We start from the raw sequence: 14,764 nt of genomic DNA, 5'->3' as shown, positions 1-14,764 counted from the left end.
TGTAAAGCACAAAGTGGTACGTGCATCCAGAGATGGTTTGCAGGGGCAAGATGCCCTGGCACATCCATTCATATTCTCTCTCTCTCCTTGTAAATAAATAATTTTTGTTTGTTTGTTTGAGGTAGGGTCTCACTCTAGCCCAGGCTGACTTAGTACTCATTGTGTAGTCCCAGACTGACACTGAACTCACAGCAATCCTACCTCTGCCTCTCAAATGCTAGGATTAAAGGTGTGCCACCACACCCAGCTAATATATATAATTTATATGTTTGTTTTTTGAGGTATGCCACCACAGCAGGCATAAAAATATATTTTAAAAAATACATTAAAAATGGTGAACTTGGGCTGGAGAGATGGCTTAGCGGTTAAGCGCTTGCCTGTGAAGCCTAAGGACCCCGGTTCGAGGCTCGGTTCCCCAGGTCCCACGTTAGCCAGATGCACAAGGGGGCGCATGCGTCTGGAGTTCGTTTGCAGAGGCTGGAAGCCCTGGCGCGCCCGTTCTCTCCCTCTCCCTCTATCTGTCTTTCTCTCTATGTCTGTCGCTCTCAAATAAATAAATAAATTAATGAACAAAAAAAAATTTAAAAAAAAATGGTGAACTTGCTGGACATGGTGGTGCACACTTTTTAATCCTAGCACTCAGGAGGCAGAAGTAGGAGGATCACTGTGAATTCCAGGTCAGCCTGGGCCAGATAGAAGAGTGATAGAAGAGGACGTTCTATGTGTGCACAGAACATGCACATCTGCACTTACACGTGCAAATACTACACACACCACATGCACTACACAAACACAGCCAAAATGTATGTATATAGGAAACATGAAGCCGGGCGTGGTGGCGCATGTCTTTAATCCCAGCACTTGGGAGGCAGAGGTAGGAGGATTGCCATGAGTTCAAAGCCACCCTAAGACTACAGAGTGATTCTAGGTCAGCCTAAGCTAGAGTGATACCAAGCCTTGGGGGGAAAAAAAGAGTGATTCTCAGCAGGTCATGGGGCCTTTTTCCAAACCACACTGCCTCTGCTGTGATCTGGTTCAGGCAGAGTGTGAATGCTGGCATGAAGGAGCCTAGCTTACAACACTGCTGGTGTGAATTCATCTCCAGCTCACAAACAGACCAGTGACCCCATTGTCTGGCTCCTGTCCCCGGGTTGGGGCCAGCTTCTCTTTCTCTGTGCTCCTGCATGCTTGTCATTTTTCTCCCCCAGTCACTTGACTAGCTGCATTATAGAGCCGAAGCAGGCACTGGGCGTGGGATGAGAGGACCAGAGGACCCTCCCCCTGCTCAGACAGCCGGGTCTTCAGTAGCACCTCAGCCCTGCTTTCCAGATGGTCGAGTCATGGGGAAGGACAAGACAGGGTGGCATTTTACACCCCATGCTGAATTTTCTCCAAGTCTTCCTGGGCTGTTAGGTGGTATTTTTAAATTTTTCATTTACTTATGTGTGTGGAGTATGTGTGGGTGCACATGCTATGGCACGGGTATGGCAGTCAGGGGCAGTTTTGAGGCTTGCCACTGCAAAGAAACTGCCAGACTTACAGAAATGGCCTGTGAGCTTCAGCTTCTGCCTGTGTCCCCACTGCCCCAGACCACAGGCGCCTGCTCCACTTTGCATCCGGCTTTACAAACTTGCTGGGGTGAACCCACACTGGCAGGCTCTCAAAGCAAACTCTTTTGACCACTAGGCCATCTCCCAGTCTCCCCGTCCTCCTTTTTTGTTTTGTTTTGTTTTTCAAGATAGAGTCTTGCTTTAGCCCAGGCTGACCTGGAATTCACTATGTAGCCTTAAGATGTCCTTGAACTCACAGTGACCCTCCTACCTGTGCCTCCTCAGTGCTGGGATTAAAGGTGTGTATCACCATATCAGACTCCAGTCTCCTTTGATGGTGTTTTTTAAAATATACTAATATAAATATACATTATTTAGTTGAGAAACAGAGAGAGACAGATGGGAGAACGGGTACACCAGGGTCTCTAGCTACTGCAAACAAACTCCAGATGCATGTGCCATCTTGTGCATCTGGCTTACGTGGGTCCTGGGGAATTGAATGTGGGTCCTTTGGCTTTGCAGGCCTTAGCTGCTAAGCCAAACTCTCTAGCCCTGATGGTATTTTTTGACCCTAGATCTTGGTTTCATTATATAGTGAGAGACAAATTGGCCCAGGCTTTGTCTGGAAGACTAATGATCCTCTGTGCTCCAGGTGACTGGGACCAGTCTGTTATTTCCCTTCTAGGAGGAAATAGAAAGGTGCCTCATAGAGTTGAATGTAAGGCCTTGTGGACCTCTGGGTCACTGAGATTCATCTTTTTGAGCTTTAGGTTTCTTATGTAAAAAACAAGCATATCCTGCATCCAGGGACTTCCCCAGGTTCTCTAAATATAGCTGAGGACAAGACGAGGTCCCCACTCGAGTGGGGAATATGGTCACCGCATATACAGCTCTGTGGATGGCACTGAGTATGCTGAGAACAGCTAAGGCTGCCTAGGGCGTTGAGTCACACAGCTCCATTTCAGAACTTGTGGTCATGGAGGGCCTTCATGGGGTGCAAGAAAGAACTGAAGTGAACCAGGAAAAGATCTAAGAAGCAGAAAGTGCAAGGGTCCTGAGATACAAATCATTCCTGAAGGGTGGCCAGTAGGCCCACATGGCTAAGCTGAGTGAGTGGTAGAATGTGCACAAAAGCATGTAGAGCCAGGTGTGGTAGCGCACACCTTTAATTTTAATTTATTGCTGTAAGTTCAAGGCTACTCTTGGACTACAGAGTGAGTGCCAGTGTCACCCTGGGTTACAGTGAGACCCTTCCTCAAAAACAAACAAAAGACAAAGGTGCCATTGGCTGAGGAGCAGCAGACTGTTGGAGAGCTGATTTGGCAGCCGAATTTTGACCCCTTCAACCAGTGGTAAATAGAGGCTCTGTTTCTCCACTTTTTTTTTTTTTTTAATGCTCATGTTCTTGTTTGTTTGTTTGTTTATTTATTTATTTATTTATTTGAGAGCAACAGAAGAGGAAGAGGCAGAGAGAGAGAGAGAATGGGTGTGCCAGGGCTTCCAGCCACTGCAAACAAACTCCAGATGCATGTGCCCCCTTGTGCATCTGGCTAATGTGGGTCCTGGTGAATGGAGCCTCGAACCGGGGTCTTTAGGCTTCACAGGCAAGCACTTAACTGCTAAGCCATCTCTCCAGCCCTTTTTTAAAAAAATTTTTTTGTTTTATGTTTATTTATTTATTTGAAAGTGACAGAGAAAGAGGCAGAGAGAAAGAGAGAGAGAGAGAGAGAATGAATAACCAAATTTCATAGAGAAGAGAGGGAAAATCAGGCTAGAGGCCAGGATCTCAATGAATGAAGAATATCTGGCCAACTAATGATAAGGATATGACAGAGAATGCTCTGGGGTGCCCTAAGCCTGCCTTCTCTTTGGCCTTAAGGGGAGGAAGATCCTGATGGTAAGACCTGGAAAACTGCAGGTCCTTTAGGAATGAGAGTGGGCACAGAAGGGGCATCAGCTTGGCAGACCCTGTCTACAGCTCCAGCAGCAGAGTGGGAGACTCTGAAATGAGACCTGTGGATTCCCAGCCAGGAAGGGGGTGACCAGCTGGCAGTGTGGGAGGGAAGACTTGCAAAGCTTTTGCTTCAGTTGACTTGTTAAATACTCATCAGTGTCACTGTGTGACCTTGTGAAGTTTGCTTCTTTCATGCTGTCAGAGAACAGGGCAAAGGAACCCCACTGAGCAGGCTGCAGAGCCCACAGCGCTAGCCTCTAGGTTTGAGCTCCTCTGAGGAGCCAGTGGCTTGTTCCGGCTGCACATTCACCATTCTCTCCTGGGGAGCCAGTGCTATTTTTGTGTCTGCAGCTCACTGCAGAGGCCCAAGGTCCCTGGGAGAAAACCCATGAGGCAGATGAGGAAGGAAGCAAGTGGGCTGCCACCATTCATTGCTACAGAAGCATCTTCTGCTGACACCTTCCTGGCAGTCTTGCTCTGACCCTCCTCACCTAGCAAGCCAGGAGGCAGGTCTTGGAGAAACCAGCATCTGTTAGGTACCCAGCTCAGCCACCATGCAGGGTATGATGTAATCCTGGAGTCTGGTTGCTAGGACAATTCTGCCTGCAGTGATACTGTGTGGTCCCAGGACTGGGCAATCACACAATGTTCCCGAGATGATGGAAAGGATTTGTAGAGCTTCTCATGCAAAGGAGCCTCCTCCTAAGAAGATAGAATATCTGTGCTCATTTCTAGAAGCTTCTTTTTCTTTTTAGGAATGGAGAGTGTACTGATGAAGGCAGAGAGCAGGGTGGGTGGGTAGTAAGCTAGTTCCCTTAGCACTGCCTTGACACTGTGGCACATTTTTATGATGCCACATGCTAGTTTGGGCCATCCTGCAGCCCCACCCAAGGTACTTCCTGTCTCCTCCGTATGTGACAGGGCAGTCAGGAGGGGAGACTCCCTTGTGATGTGAACAGGGATGGCCACCACTGTGCCTACTGCTCCAAGTGCCAGAGGCACCGTTACACTCCAGCCCATCCTTGGTGGCCTTTCCTGTCTACGGTTCCATTCTCTCCCTTTCCATGGTGATTTCCTCAAGTATCACAGGCAAGAAACATGTCAGAAAGGTCACAGTCAGCTTGACTTATTGTTTGGTCCTAAATACAGACCTACTATTCAGAGAGGGGAAGGAGAATAGGGGGACTCAGGGATAGTGGGGCGGTGCTGGTTGTCTTTATGGCCAGTTAGCTCCTTACTTCTCAGGCCGATTAACATTTCAAGCTCTTTCTCTCCTCCCGCCGCCTTTTCTGGCTATGTGTCAGAGCTGTCTCAGCAACAAGACACAGGAAGTGATTTCATGAGTACTGGACCACAGCCTCAAACTCAAGATTAAGAAAAATTATCAGGACTGTGGACATCATGTGTGTCTGTCAGACCAGACAAGCAGCAGGCTGGAAATGGTCCTGGTCTCATGCCTTTGAACAAGGGTTAGGTTTAAGCAAAGGGTAAGTTATCACAAAGATAAATGGCTATTTAAAGTGCTTACTTAGGCAGGTGTGGTAGCAGACACCTTTCATCCCAGCACTCAGGAGGCAGAGGTAGGAGGATTGCTGAGAGTTCGAGGCCACCCTGAGACTACATAGTGAATTCCTGATCAGCCTGGACTAGAGCAAGACCTTTCCTTAAAAAATCAAAACTCTTAATGGGAGCCAGACATAGTTTTGCACACCTTTAATCCCAGTACTTGGGAGGATCACTGTAAGTTCCAGGCCAGCCTGGGACTACAGAGTGAGTACCAGGTCAGCTGGGCTACAGTGAGACCCAACCTTGAATAAGACTAAAAAAAAAAAAAAAAAAAAAAACCCTACCTCCAAAACAAAAAGGTAAGGTCCTCCAAAGGGATCAAGATCCGAGTCTTAGGCTGGAGAGATGGCTCAGAGGTTAAAGGTGCTTGCTTGCAAAGCCTGATGGCCTGGGGTTAAGGTTAAATTACCCAGTACTCAGTTAAAGTCAGATGCACAAAAAAGGCACATACATCTGGAGTTCAATCTCTGTCTCTCTTTCTCAAATTAAAAACACACACACCAGGGGGGAGGGAGGGAATTACCATGGGATATTTTTTATAATCATGGAAAATGTTAATAAAAATTTAAAAATTAAAAAAACACACACACATATATATGCATGCATGCATACATACATACATACACACACACATACACTTATAGATCTGAGTCTTGCCAGGTGTGGTGGCATACAACTTTAATCCCAGCACCCTGGAGGCAGAAGTAGGAGAATTGTTGTAAGTTCAAAGCCACCCAGAGACTATATAGTGAATTGCAGGTCAGCCTGGGCTAGAGACCCTACCTTGGGGAAAAAAAAAAAAGATCTGAGTCTTGAAAGGCATGGAAGGAGGAGGCTTAGCAAGTAAGAATGCTTGCTGTATAAGCATGAGAACATGAGTTCAATTCTCAGCACCCACATAGAAGCTAAGCATGGGCTGGAGGGATGCTTAGCAGCTAAGGCGTTGACCTGAAAAGCCAAAGGACCCAGGTTCTATCCCCCCAGACCCATATTAGCCAGATGCACAAGGTGGTGCATGCATCTGGAATTTGTTTGCAGTGGCTAGAAGCCCTGGTGCACCCATTCTCTCTCTCTCTCCTTCCCTCCCTCCCTCTTTCTCTGTCAAATAAATAAATAAAAATACTTTTTAAAAACGAAGCTAAACATGGCCATGCATGCCTGCAACTCCAGTGCTGAGCAGGGCTGTCAAGAGGGTTGCTGGAACCTCTTGCTGGTTAGAAGCCCCAAGTTCAGTGAGAGACTGTGGAAAGAAGGTGGGAGAGAATTCCCAAACTATCCCCTCACCCCTGCCTGGCTTTGGTGACCTTGGAGCAAGGAATGTGAGAAGATCAGAGTCCTACTCCAGGACCAAAGACCTGGGTCCTTATCCTGGCTCATCGCTCAGTGATGAGGACTTCACCAAAGCCTCTGGGCTACCCTAGTGGGATTGCTGCCCAGTTCTCCAACCAGGCTGCAGGAAGGCTGGCGTGGAGGCGGGCTTCTTTGGAAGCACTTAGTACTCAGTACTACGATGGGAGGACTGAGGGGTGAGGGAGAATGGGTGCTTGCCCTAATGCTAAAAGCTCACCAGCAGGGCTGGAGAGATGGCATAGCAGTTAAGGAGCTTGCTTGCCGAGCCAAAGGACCTATTCCCCAGGACCTACTTAAGCACAAGGTGGCGCAGGCATCTGGAGTTCTTTTGCAGTGGCTGGAAGCCCTGATGCACCCATTCTTTCTCTCTTTTTGCCTCTTTCTCTCTCACTCTCTCAAATAAATGAAATACAAAAAAACTAACAAACAAAAAACCTCACCAACAGTTTTTGTCTCTGGTCTGCAGGTGCAGAGGACGTGGTGATGGCATTTTCCAGGTCAGAGACAGAGGACCGGAGGCAGTAGCTGTAAGCCCCTTGGAACACCCTGGAAGCTGTCAAGGGCCAAGAGATCTTCGTGGCTCCTGGGTCAGCTGAGTGGCATCAGACCAACCTCTCCCTTTCTTCTCCTCTCCCCCCTCCACACCCCCTGCCACTCAGCAGGACTGGCATCATGATGCCAGTTGTGGTTTACAGTCGTGGTTTGGCTTAAAGGGATGGACTTGTGATTGGCTGCAAGAAGAAACCTTTTTATTTTTAAATCTTGACCAACGAAAACCTTTTATTTTTTATTTCTGACTTATTTTTTTAAAATTTTGCGCCTCGGTATCTTGCTTCCTTGGAAGCTCTCCGAGCTCTGGTGCTTTATTTAGGTCATTTTTTTTTTTTTTTAGGGATGTAAGGAGGCCCAATTGGCTGCTTAAACTGGAAAAGGATTATGATTGGCTGACTGGTGGGAAATGGTCTTTCCTTTGATTGGCTGCAGGTATTCTGCTGATCTCAACAGCTTCTCTGGTGTGAATGCAGAACACAGGGTTTGGGACATTGGTTGTTGTGTTGCTTGAAAAACAAAAAGAAACCAAATGAGCCTTGCAGTATTTATTACACAGAGACCTGCCGCCACCTTCACATGTTAGGTTTATGTTTGACTTTGATTGGCGTTAGATATGTGGGTTTGGCTTCCTACTGCCTCATCCCTGACTCCCATTGCCATGGATTCACCTCTTCTTATTCAGGGCCAGAGAGGATCCACCTGGAGATGGCATATGCATGAATGACCACACCTGCCTCCCTCAGTAAAGTGACCCCAAGCAGGATTCACAGCTGGAAAACAGGATCCCCAAGGAGCTTTGTGTTGTCCTGAACCAGCAGCCCAGAGCTCAAGGGGGAACCATGTGAGGCAGGTTTTATGTGCATCGCTGCCACACATTGGCAGTCAAGAGTGCTAGCTGGGCACCTCCATACTCTCTGTCACTTATGTCCCACTTCTCCAGCCTTAGCTTCACCAGATCCTGGAGCCTTGAATCTTCACAGAAGACCCAGGTTTGCCAGAGGCCTTGGCCCCAAACACTAACCAGGTCCAACCTTACCAGCAAAGGTCTACAGCTGAAGCAGTGGGTTCCAGGAAGCAGGTGTTTGCTTGTCTGAGACCAAACCCCCATTGCACTGTCTCCACATTTACCTGGAAAGGACTGCAATATGGCTTGTTTATGAAGTGACCACCAAGAGGGCTGCCTGGGCCTTTAGTGAGTGGGCCCTACCAGGTCAGTCTGTGGACGTAGCCCAGTGTCACATTTCAGAGCAGCTCCTGAGAAGATGGGCACAGGTCTAGTGTTGCTATAGGAACCTAGATATCTCCACCCCACTCCATCCCTGGGGGCATAGAGAAAGGTGGTATAGGTGGCTGAGGTCCCTTTCTTGCCCTGGGTACCTGGAACCAGGGTAACAGTCTTAGAGCATCTTTCTCCCTCTTAGGGTGTGGGCCTCCCTTGTATGAGGGAATGCAGGAGCCTCATGCCAACATTGTTTGGGATATGGCCTGGGGCACCCCATTGATGGTGGGTGGTTTGCACCAGCAGCCTTGTTCCAAAAAGAGGCTAGAATTCAAGTGTCAAGGCTAAGACCCATGGCCTCCAACACACACAGGCCCCTGACTTAGCTAAAAGCAACCTGCCAAGGCCATGGATTAACACAGAATGAGGACAGTGGAGAATAGAGCTACAGTGAACCTCAGCCTGGCCAGGAGGCGCAGTATGTACAGGTGTAATAGGAATGTGTGCACAAATTCACACACGTGTATTCACTTTCCCAGTTCATTATGGCCTGGAGCTCTAGCAGAACCCCTGGGCAAAGATGGGATTTTTCAGTCTTCCTTACCCAGGAAATAACATCCGGAGGTTTAGGTGTTGCCAGCCACCCTTCTCTTTATTCCTGTAACTCCCAAGGGCCCACCAGCACCCTGGATTATGGTGTGTTCTCTGACCTACTTGTGATCACCTGTAACATTACATGACATCCCTGGCCTGGCTTGTCTGAAGAAGAAAAGTCACATATTGCTGTGGCTTCGGACTCTGACTGAAAGTATAACTACTGGAGAAAAAAATTAACAATAAAGATTTTTCATAGCCTGGCTGGTGAGCTGAGCTGCTGTCTCCTTCTCAGCTAGTGTTTTGATGGTTTCTTCCAAGCATACTGGAGCCCTTCCCAGGAGGCACAGGGAACGGGGATGACAACATAGGTTTGTGGCCTGCACTGGGTATGTAGTCCATTTGGTAGAGCAAATGCTTAGCATGCACAAAGCTCTTAGTTCAATCCCCAGCACTACATAAACCAGGTATGGTGGCACACATCTGTAATCCAAGCATTCAAGAAATGGAGGATGAGGAGAATCCGGAGTTGAAGGCCATCCTCTCTATTATACTGAGTTTGAGATCAGCCTGGAATACGAGTCCTATCTCAAAAAATAAAAACGTCGCCAGGTATGGTAGCACACGCCTTTAATCCCAACACTCAGAAGGCAGAAGTAGGACGATCACCGTGAGTTCAAGGCCACCCTGAGACTACATAGTGAATTCCAGGCCAGCCTGAGTTAGAGCAAAACCCTACCTTGAAAAAACAAAAAATTTTAAAAAGTTGGGCTGGTGGGCATAGTGGCGCACACCTTTAATCCCAGCACTCAGGAGGCAGAGGTAGGAGGATCGCCGTGAGTTCGAGGCCACCCTGAGACTACATAATGAATTCCAGGTCACCCTGAGCTAGAGTAAAACCCTATGGGGGGAAAAAGTTGGGCCAGAGAGATGGCTTAGTGGTTAAGGTGCTTGTGCCTGTGAAGGCTAAGGACCCAGGTTCGATTCTCCAGGTCCCGCATAAGCCAGATGCACAAGATGGTGTATGCTTCTGGAGTTCGTTTGCAGCAGCTAGAGGACCTGGTGCACCCATTCTCTATCTGCCTTTCTTTCCCTCTCTCTGTCTCTAATAAATAAAAGTAAATCTTTAAAAAGGGGTGGGGGCCTCTGGAGGGATGGCTTAGTGGTTAAGGTGTTTGCCTGCAAAGCCAAAGGACCCAGGTTTGACTTCCCAGGGCCCACGTTAGCGAGACACACAAGGGGGTGCATGCATCTGGAGTTCGTTTGCAGTGGCTGGAGTCCCTGGCACGCCCATTCTCTCTGTCTCCCTCTTTCTCTGTCAAATAAATAAAATTTAAAAATTTTAAAAGTCAATCTAGAGGGATGGCTTAGTGGATAAGGAGCTAACCTGCAAAATCTAAAGGACCCAGATTTGATTCCCCAGGAGTCACATAAGCCAAATGCACAAGTTGGTGCATGCTTCTGGAGTTCATTTTGCAGTAGCTGAAGGCCCTGGCATGCCCATTTTCTCTTTCTTTATCTGCCTCTCTGTCTCTCTGCCATTCTCTCAAATAAATAAATAAAATATTTTTTAAAAGTCTATGGGCTGGGGAGACAGCACTTGCTTTCAAAGCTTGCTTTCCCAGGTTCAGTTCCTCAGCATCCATGCAAAGCCAGATGCAAAAAAGTTTATGTAAGCTGGACATGGTGGCACATGCCTTCAATTCTAGCACTCAGGAGGTAGAGGTAGGAGGATCGCCATGAGTTTGAGGCCACCCTGAGACTAGATAGTGAATTCCAGGTCAGCCTGAGCTACAGTGAAACCCTACCTTAAAAAACTAAATAAAAATGAGTGGAAGTACCATGGAGTGTGACAGCTGTCATGGAACTGGCCACCACAGGCAAATGCGTGCACCACACACACACAAGCAAAACAAACACAGGCCTATATTAGAGCTCAAGTTTTTGAGGGGTTTTCAGGTTTCAGGAAGGGAGGACCTCTTTTGACTTTGGAAAATCTACAGATGGGTCACACTAAGGGGTCCATGGTCTTCAGGCCTCCCCATTTCTTTTTTTAAAAATATTTTATTTATTTATTTGAGAGAGTGAGGAAGAGAAAGACTAGGGGCTAGAGAGATGGCTTAGCAGTTAAGGCATTTGCCTGCAAAGCCAAAGGAATCTGGTTTGACTCTCCAGGACCCACATAAGCCAGATGCACAAGGGAGCACATGCATCTGGAGTTTGTCTGCAGTGGCTGGAGGTCCTGGCATGACCATGTTCTCTCTCTCTCTTTCTCAAATAAATAAATAAATAAAATATATTTTTAAAAAAGAAAAAGAATGGGCACGCCAGGGCCTCCAGCCACTGCAAACGAACTCCAGACATGCACCCCCTGTCATCTGGCTTACATGGGTCCTGGGGAATTGAACTGGGGTCCTTAGGCTTCACAGGCAAACGCCTTAACCGCTAAGCCATTTCCCCAGCCCAGGCCTCCCCATTTCATGTTGACAGTAAGAAATCTATCAGTGTGGGGACCCTGCCCATCCAGACTGAAGGGTTAATAGCCTTCCCTGAAAACTAGAGGGAACTAAAGAGTTAATAACTATTCCTAAAACTTGCAGACAATAATGAAGCTACCGAGGTACTTGTCCTCATTAAGCCCAACATCTTCCCTGATTGATATACTCCCCTTAGCTCAGATGGCCTTGAAGGATCAGAAACCATCTGAGTATCCTCCCTTAGACAATCCTGGCTGAAGAAGCCTATTCTGAACAAGGACACAAACAGCTACAATTTCCTTATCAACTACACCAGAGACAATCTGTTTCTTAGGATCCCCCGTACAAATGTGAACCCCAGCCTGGCTCAGTGCTTCAGCCTTCATCCTGCCGAAAGGCTGCTGCCCCTCACTGTTTCTCTCAGTAAACTGTCTGTAGAGATCAAGTCTGGTGTTCTCTTCCGCTTTTCTCTTACACTTTCCTTACATAGACATTTGGCTGTTAAGTGCTTTGAAACAGGGTATCATGTCCCAGGCTGGCCTCAAACTCATGATGTACCGAAGGAGGACTTTAAGTGATGCTTCTGCCTTCACTCCCCAAGTGCTGGGATTACAGGTGTTTGCCGCCACGCTCTGTGAAATGCTATTTATATTCAGCTGTATATTTAAGTATGGAAACTAAAATCATGTCTTGCTTTAGAAATTTTTGTTTTGAAAGCATTTTCTAGAAATTTTAATTGCCACCCTTCACAATCCCATTTTAGATTTTCCTCCCTCTTACTTACATGGACTCACTGCTTGTATTTCTTTTTAAAATATTTCTCTGGATCCTGGATACTGTGGGGTTTTCAGAATATGGGCATGAACAGTACGATCACATCATTAAGTCTTGGAAAGCATGTATTCCCAGCCTCTGAGAAGGTAGAGACAGGAAAGTCAGGGTTGGTCTGGGTAACATAACAAAACACTTGTCTCTCTCTCTTTTTATATTATTATTATTTTTTAGTTTTTTGAAGTAGGGTCTCATTCTAGCTCAGGCTGACCTGGAATTCACTATTAGTCTCGAGGTAGCCGCCAACTCATAGCAATCCTACCTCTGCCTTCTGAGTTCTGGGATTAATGCCATGCACCACCACACACGGCTTCAGCTTCTTTCTTTCTTTCTTTATTTTTACATTTTTTTAAATTTTAGCTAGGCGTGGTGGTGCATACCTTTAATCCCAGCACTTGGGAGGCAGAAGTAGGAGGATCACTGTGAGTTCAAGGCCACCTTGAGACTACATAGTAAATTCTAGGTCAGCCTGGACTAGAGTGAGACCCTACCTTGAAAAACAAACAAACAAAAATTATTATTATTCATTTATTTGAAAGTGACAGACAGAGAAAGAGGGAGAGAGAATGGGCACACCAGGGCCTCCAGCCACTGCAAATGAACCTCAGATGCATGCGCCCCCTTGTGCATCTGGCTAATGTGGGTCCTGGGGAATTAAGCCTTGAACCCGGGTCCTTAAGCTTCACAGGCAAGTGCTTAACTGCTAAGCCATCTCCCCAGCCCAGCTTCTTTATTTTTTGAGAGAGTGAGAGAATGGGTGTGCCACGATTTGTAGCCACTGCAATCAAACTTCAGACCCATGTGCCACCTTGTATATCTGACTTTACATAGATACTGGGGACTTGAACTTGGGTCCTTTGACTTTGTAGGCAAGTGCCTTAACTGCTAAGCCATCACTAGTCTCAAAAAAAAAAAAAAAAAGCTGGGCATGGTGGCACATGCCTTTAATCCCAGCACTCGGGAGGCAGACATACGTGAGTTCAAAGCCACCCTGAGACTACCTAGTGAATTCCAGGTAGCCTGGGCTAGAGCAAGACTCTACCTTGGGGAAAAAAATAAGGGGGCGGGGAGCTTAGCAATTAAGGCACTTGCCTGCAAAGCCAAAGAGGACCTTGGTTCGATTCCTCAGGGCCCATGTAAGCCAAATGTATAAAGTGGCACATGCATCTGGAGTTCATTTGCAGGGACTGAAAGTCCTGACGTGCCCATTCTCTTTCCCTCCCTCTCTCTCTCTCTCTCAAATAAATAAATAAAAAGTAGACAAAGAGCAAGTCCTCCCTCTGCCTTTAAAAAAAAAAGCTGGAGAGATGGCTCAGTGGTTAAAGATGCTTGCTTACAAAGACTGCCAGTCCAGGTTCAGTTCCCCAGTGCCCACATAATGCATAAAGTGGCATATGTATCTGGAGTTCAGCTGCCAGAGGCCCAGCAAGTCCATTCTCTCTCCTCTTTTCCTGCCCCCCATAAGTAATTTTTAAAATTTTTTATTCAATTAATTTTTAAAAGTATAATTTTTAATTTTATTAATTTTTCAATTTTGATTTATTAGAGAGAGAGAATGGGCATGCCAGGGCCTCCAGCCACTGCAAACGAACTCCAGACGCATAGACCCCCTTGTGCATCTGATTTACATGGGTCCTGGGGAATCAAACCTTGTTCCTTTGGCTTTGCAGGCAAGTGCCTTAACTGCTAAGCCATCTCTCCAGCCCTAATTAATTTATTTGAGAGAGAAAGAAAGTTAAGAACTTTCTATATTTTATTTTTATTTTATTTATTTGTGAGAAAGAGGCAGCTAGAGAAAGGGAATGACTTGCACTCTAGCCACTGAAAATGAACTCCAGATGCATGTGCCACCATGTGCATCTGGCTTACGTGCGTATGATCTGACCCAGTAGTTCTCTTGACTTCGTTTTACTTCTATTTATTTTTGGTTTTTCAAGGTAGGTTCTCACTCTAGCCCAGGCTGACCTGGAATTTACTATGTAGTCTCAGGGTGGCCTCAAACTGAGCGATTCTCCCACCTCTGCCTCCCAAGTGCTGGGATTAGAGGCATTTTTTGCACTATCATGCCCAGTTTGACTTTGTTTTAGAATGACTTTCTTCTGCACAGGATTCATGGACTCCGCATAACTAGTAATACAACCTTCTATGTGCATATTCACTTGCTCACACCTGAATCCAAGATCTATCTTGCAAGTCTCTGAAGATCAGGTTGTTGGGCTGCACCATCACCTTGTGTACTTTTGTGCCTTGGGCTTGGTTCATCAGGGTGGAATTTCACTAGGACATAGTTTGTGGTCCAGCAGCCCATGGAGTGGCCAGACCCATTTCTGGAAAAGACATGCTGGGTCCAGCCCTCATTAAGAGTGGGGAACTTACAAGTGAGTCCTTTCTTCCTCAGGTAACTAGTGTTCATCCTTATCTTGACTTGGGCTCCCTTTCTCCATAGCTCCTTATCCAGAGAAGAGTTTGTAGTCATTGCAAAAAAAAAGACTAATGAAGGTAGCTATGTGAGCTGAACTTACATAAACAATGCCTGGTCAGGGGTCCATGCTGAGTAAATTATGTGCTGATTCTACCTACCCACCCCCCTGATGTTCACTGCCAACCTTGTAGTTAGTTAGTTAGCTAGAAGGAGTAGCCGGCTGACTGTGGATTAGTCCTGCCTGCCCAG

The 14,764-nt window shown here is 46.7% G+C and overlaps 1 protein-coding gene across 2 annotated transcripts in view; it reads left to right on the top strand.

Annotated features, from left to right (window-relative positions):
• The window catches only part of Ctnnbip1 (catenin beta interacting protein 1), a 73,785-nt gene extending 64,724 nt beyond the window's left edge, over nucleotides 1-9,061 (top strand). For both annotated transcript variants that reach the window (XM_045150417.1, XM_004657664.2), the window contains one exon: nucleotides 6,887-9,061. In XM_045150417.1, coding sequence (XP_045006352.1) covers nucleotides 6,887-6,945 — 59 coding nt within the window. In that variant the 3' untranslated portion in view covers nucleotides 6,946-9,061. The remainder of the gene's footprint in view (nucleotides 1-6,886) is intronic.
• Nucleotides 9,062-14,764: the final 5,703 nt, after the last annotated feature.

This window comes from Jaculus jaculus, chromosome 5 (genome assembly GCF_020740685.1).
Source record: "Jaculus jaculus isolate mJacJac1 chromosome 5, mJacJac1.mat.Y.cur, whole genome shotgun sequence".
In the NCBI taxonomy this organism is placed as follows: Eukaryota; Metazoa; Chordata; class Mammalia; order Rodentia; family Dipodidae; genus Jaculus; species Jaculus jaculus.
This window is presented reverse-complemented; position numbering and strand designations above follow the sequence as displayed.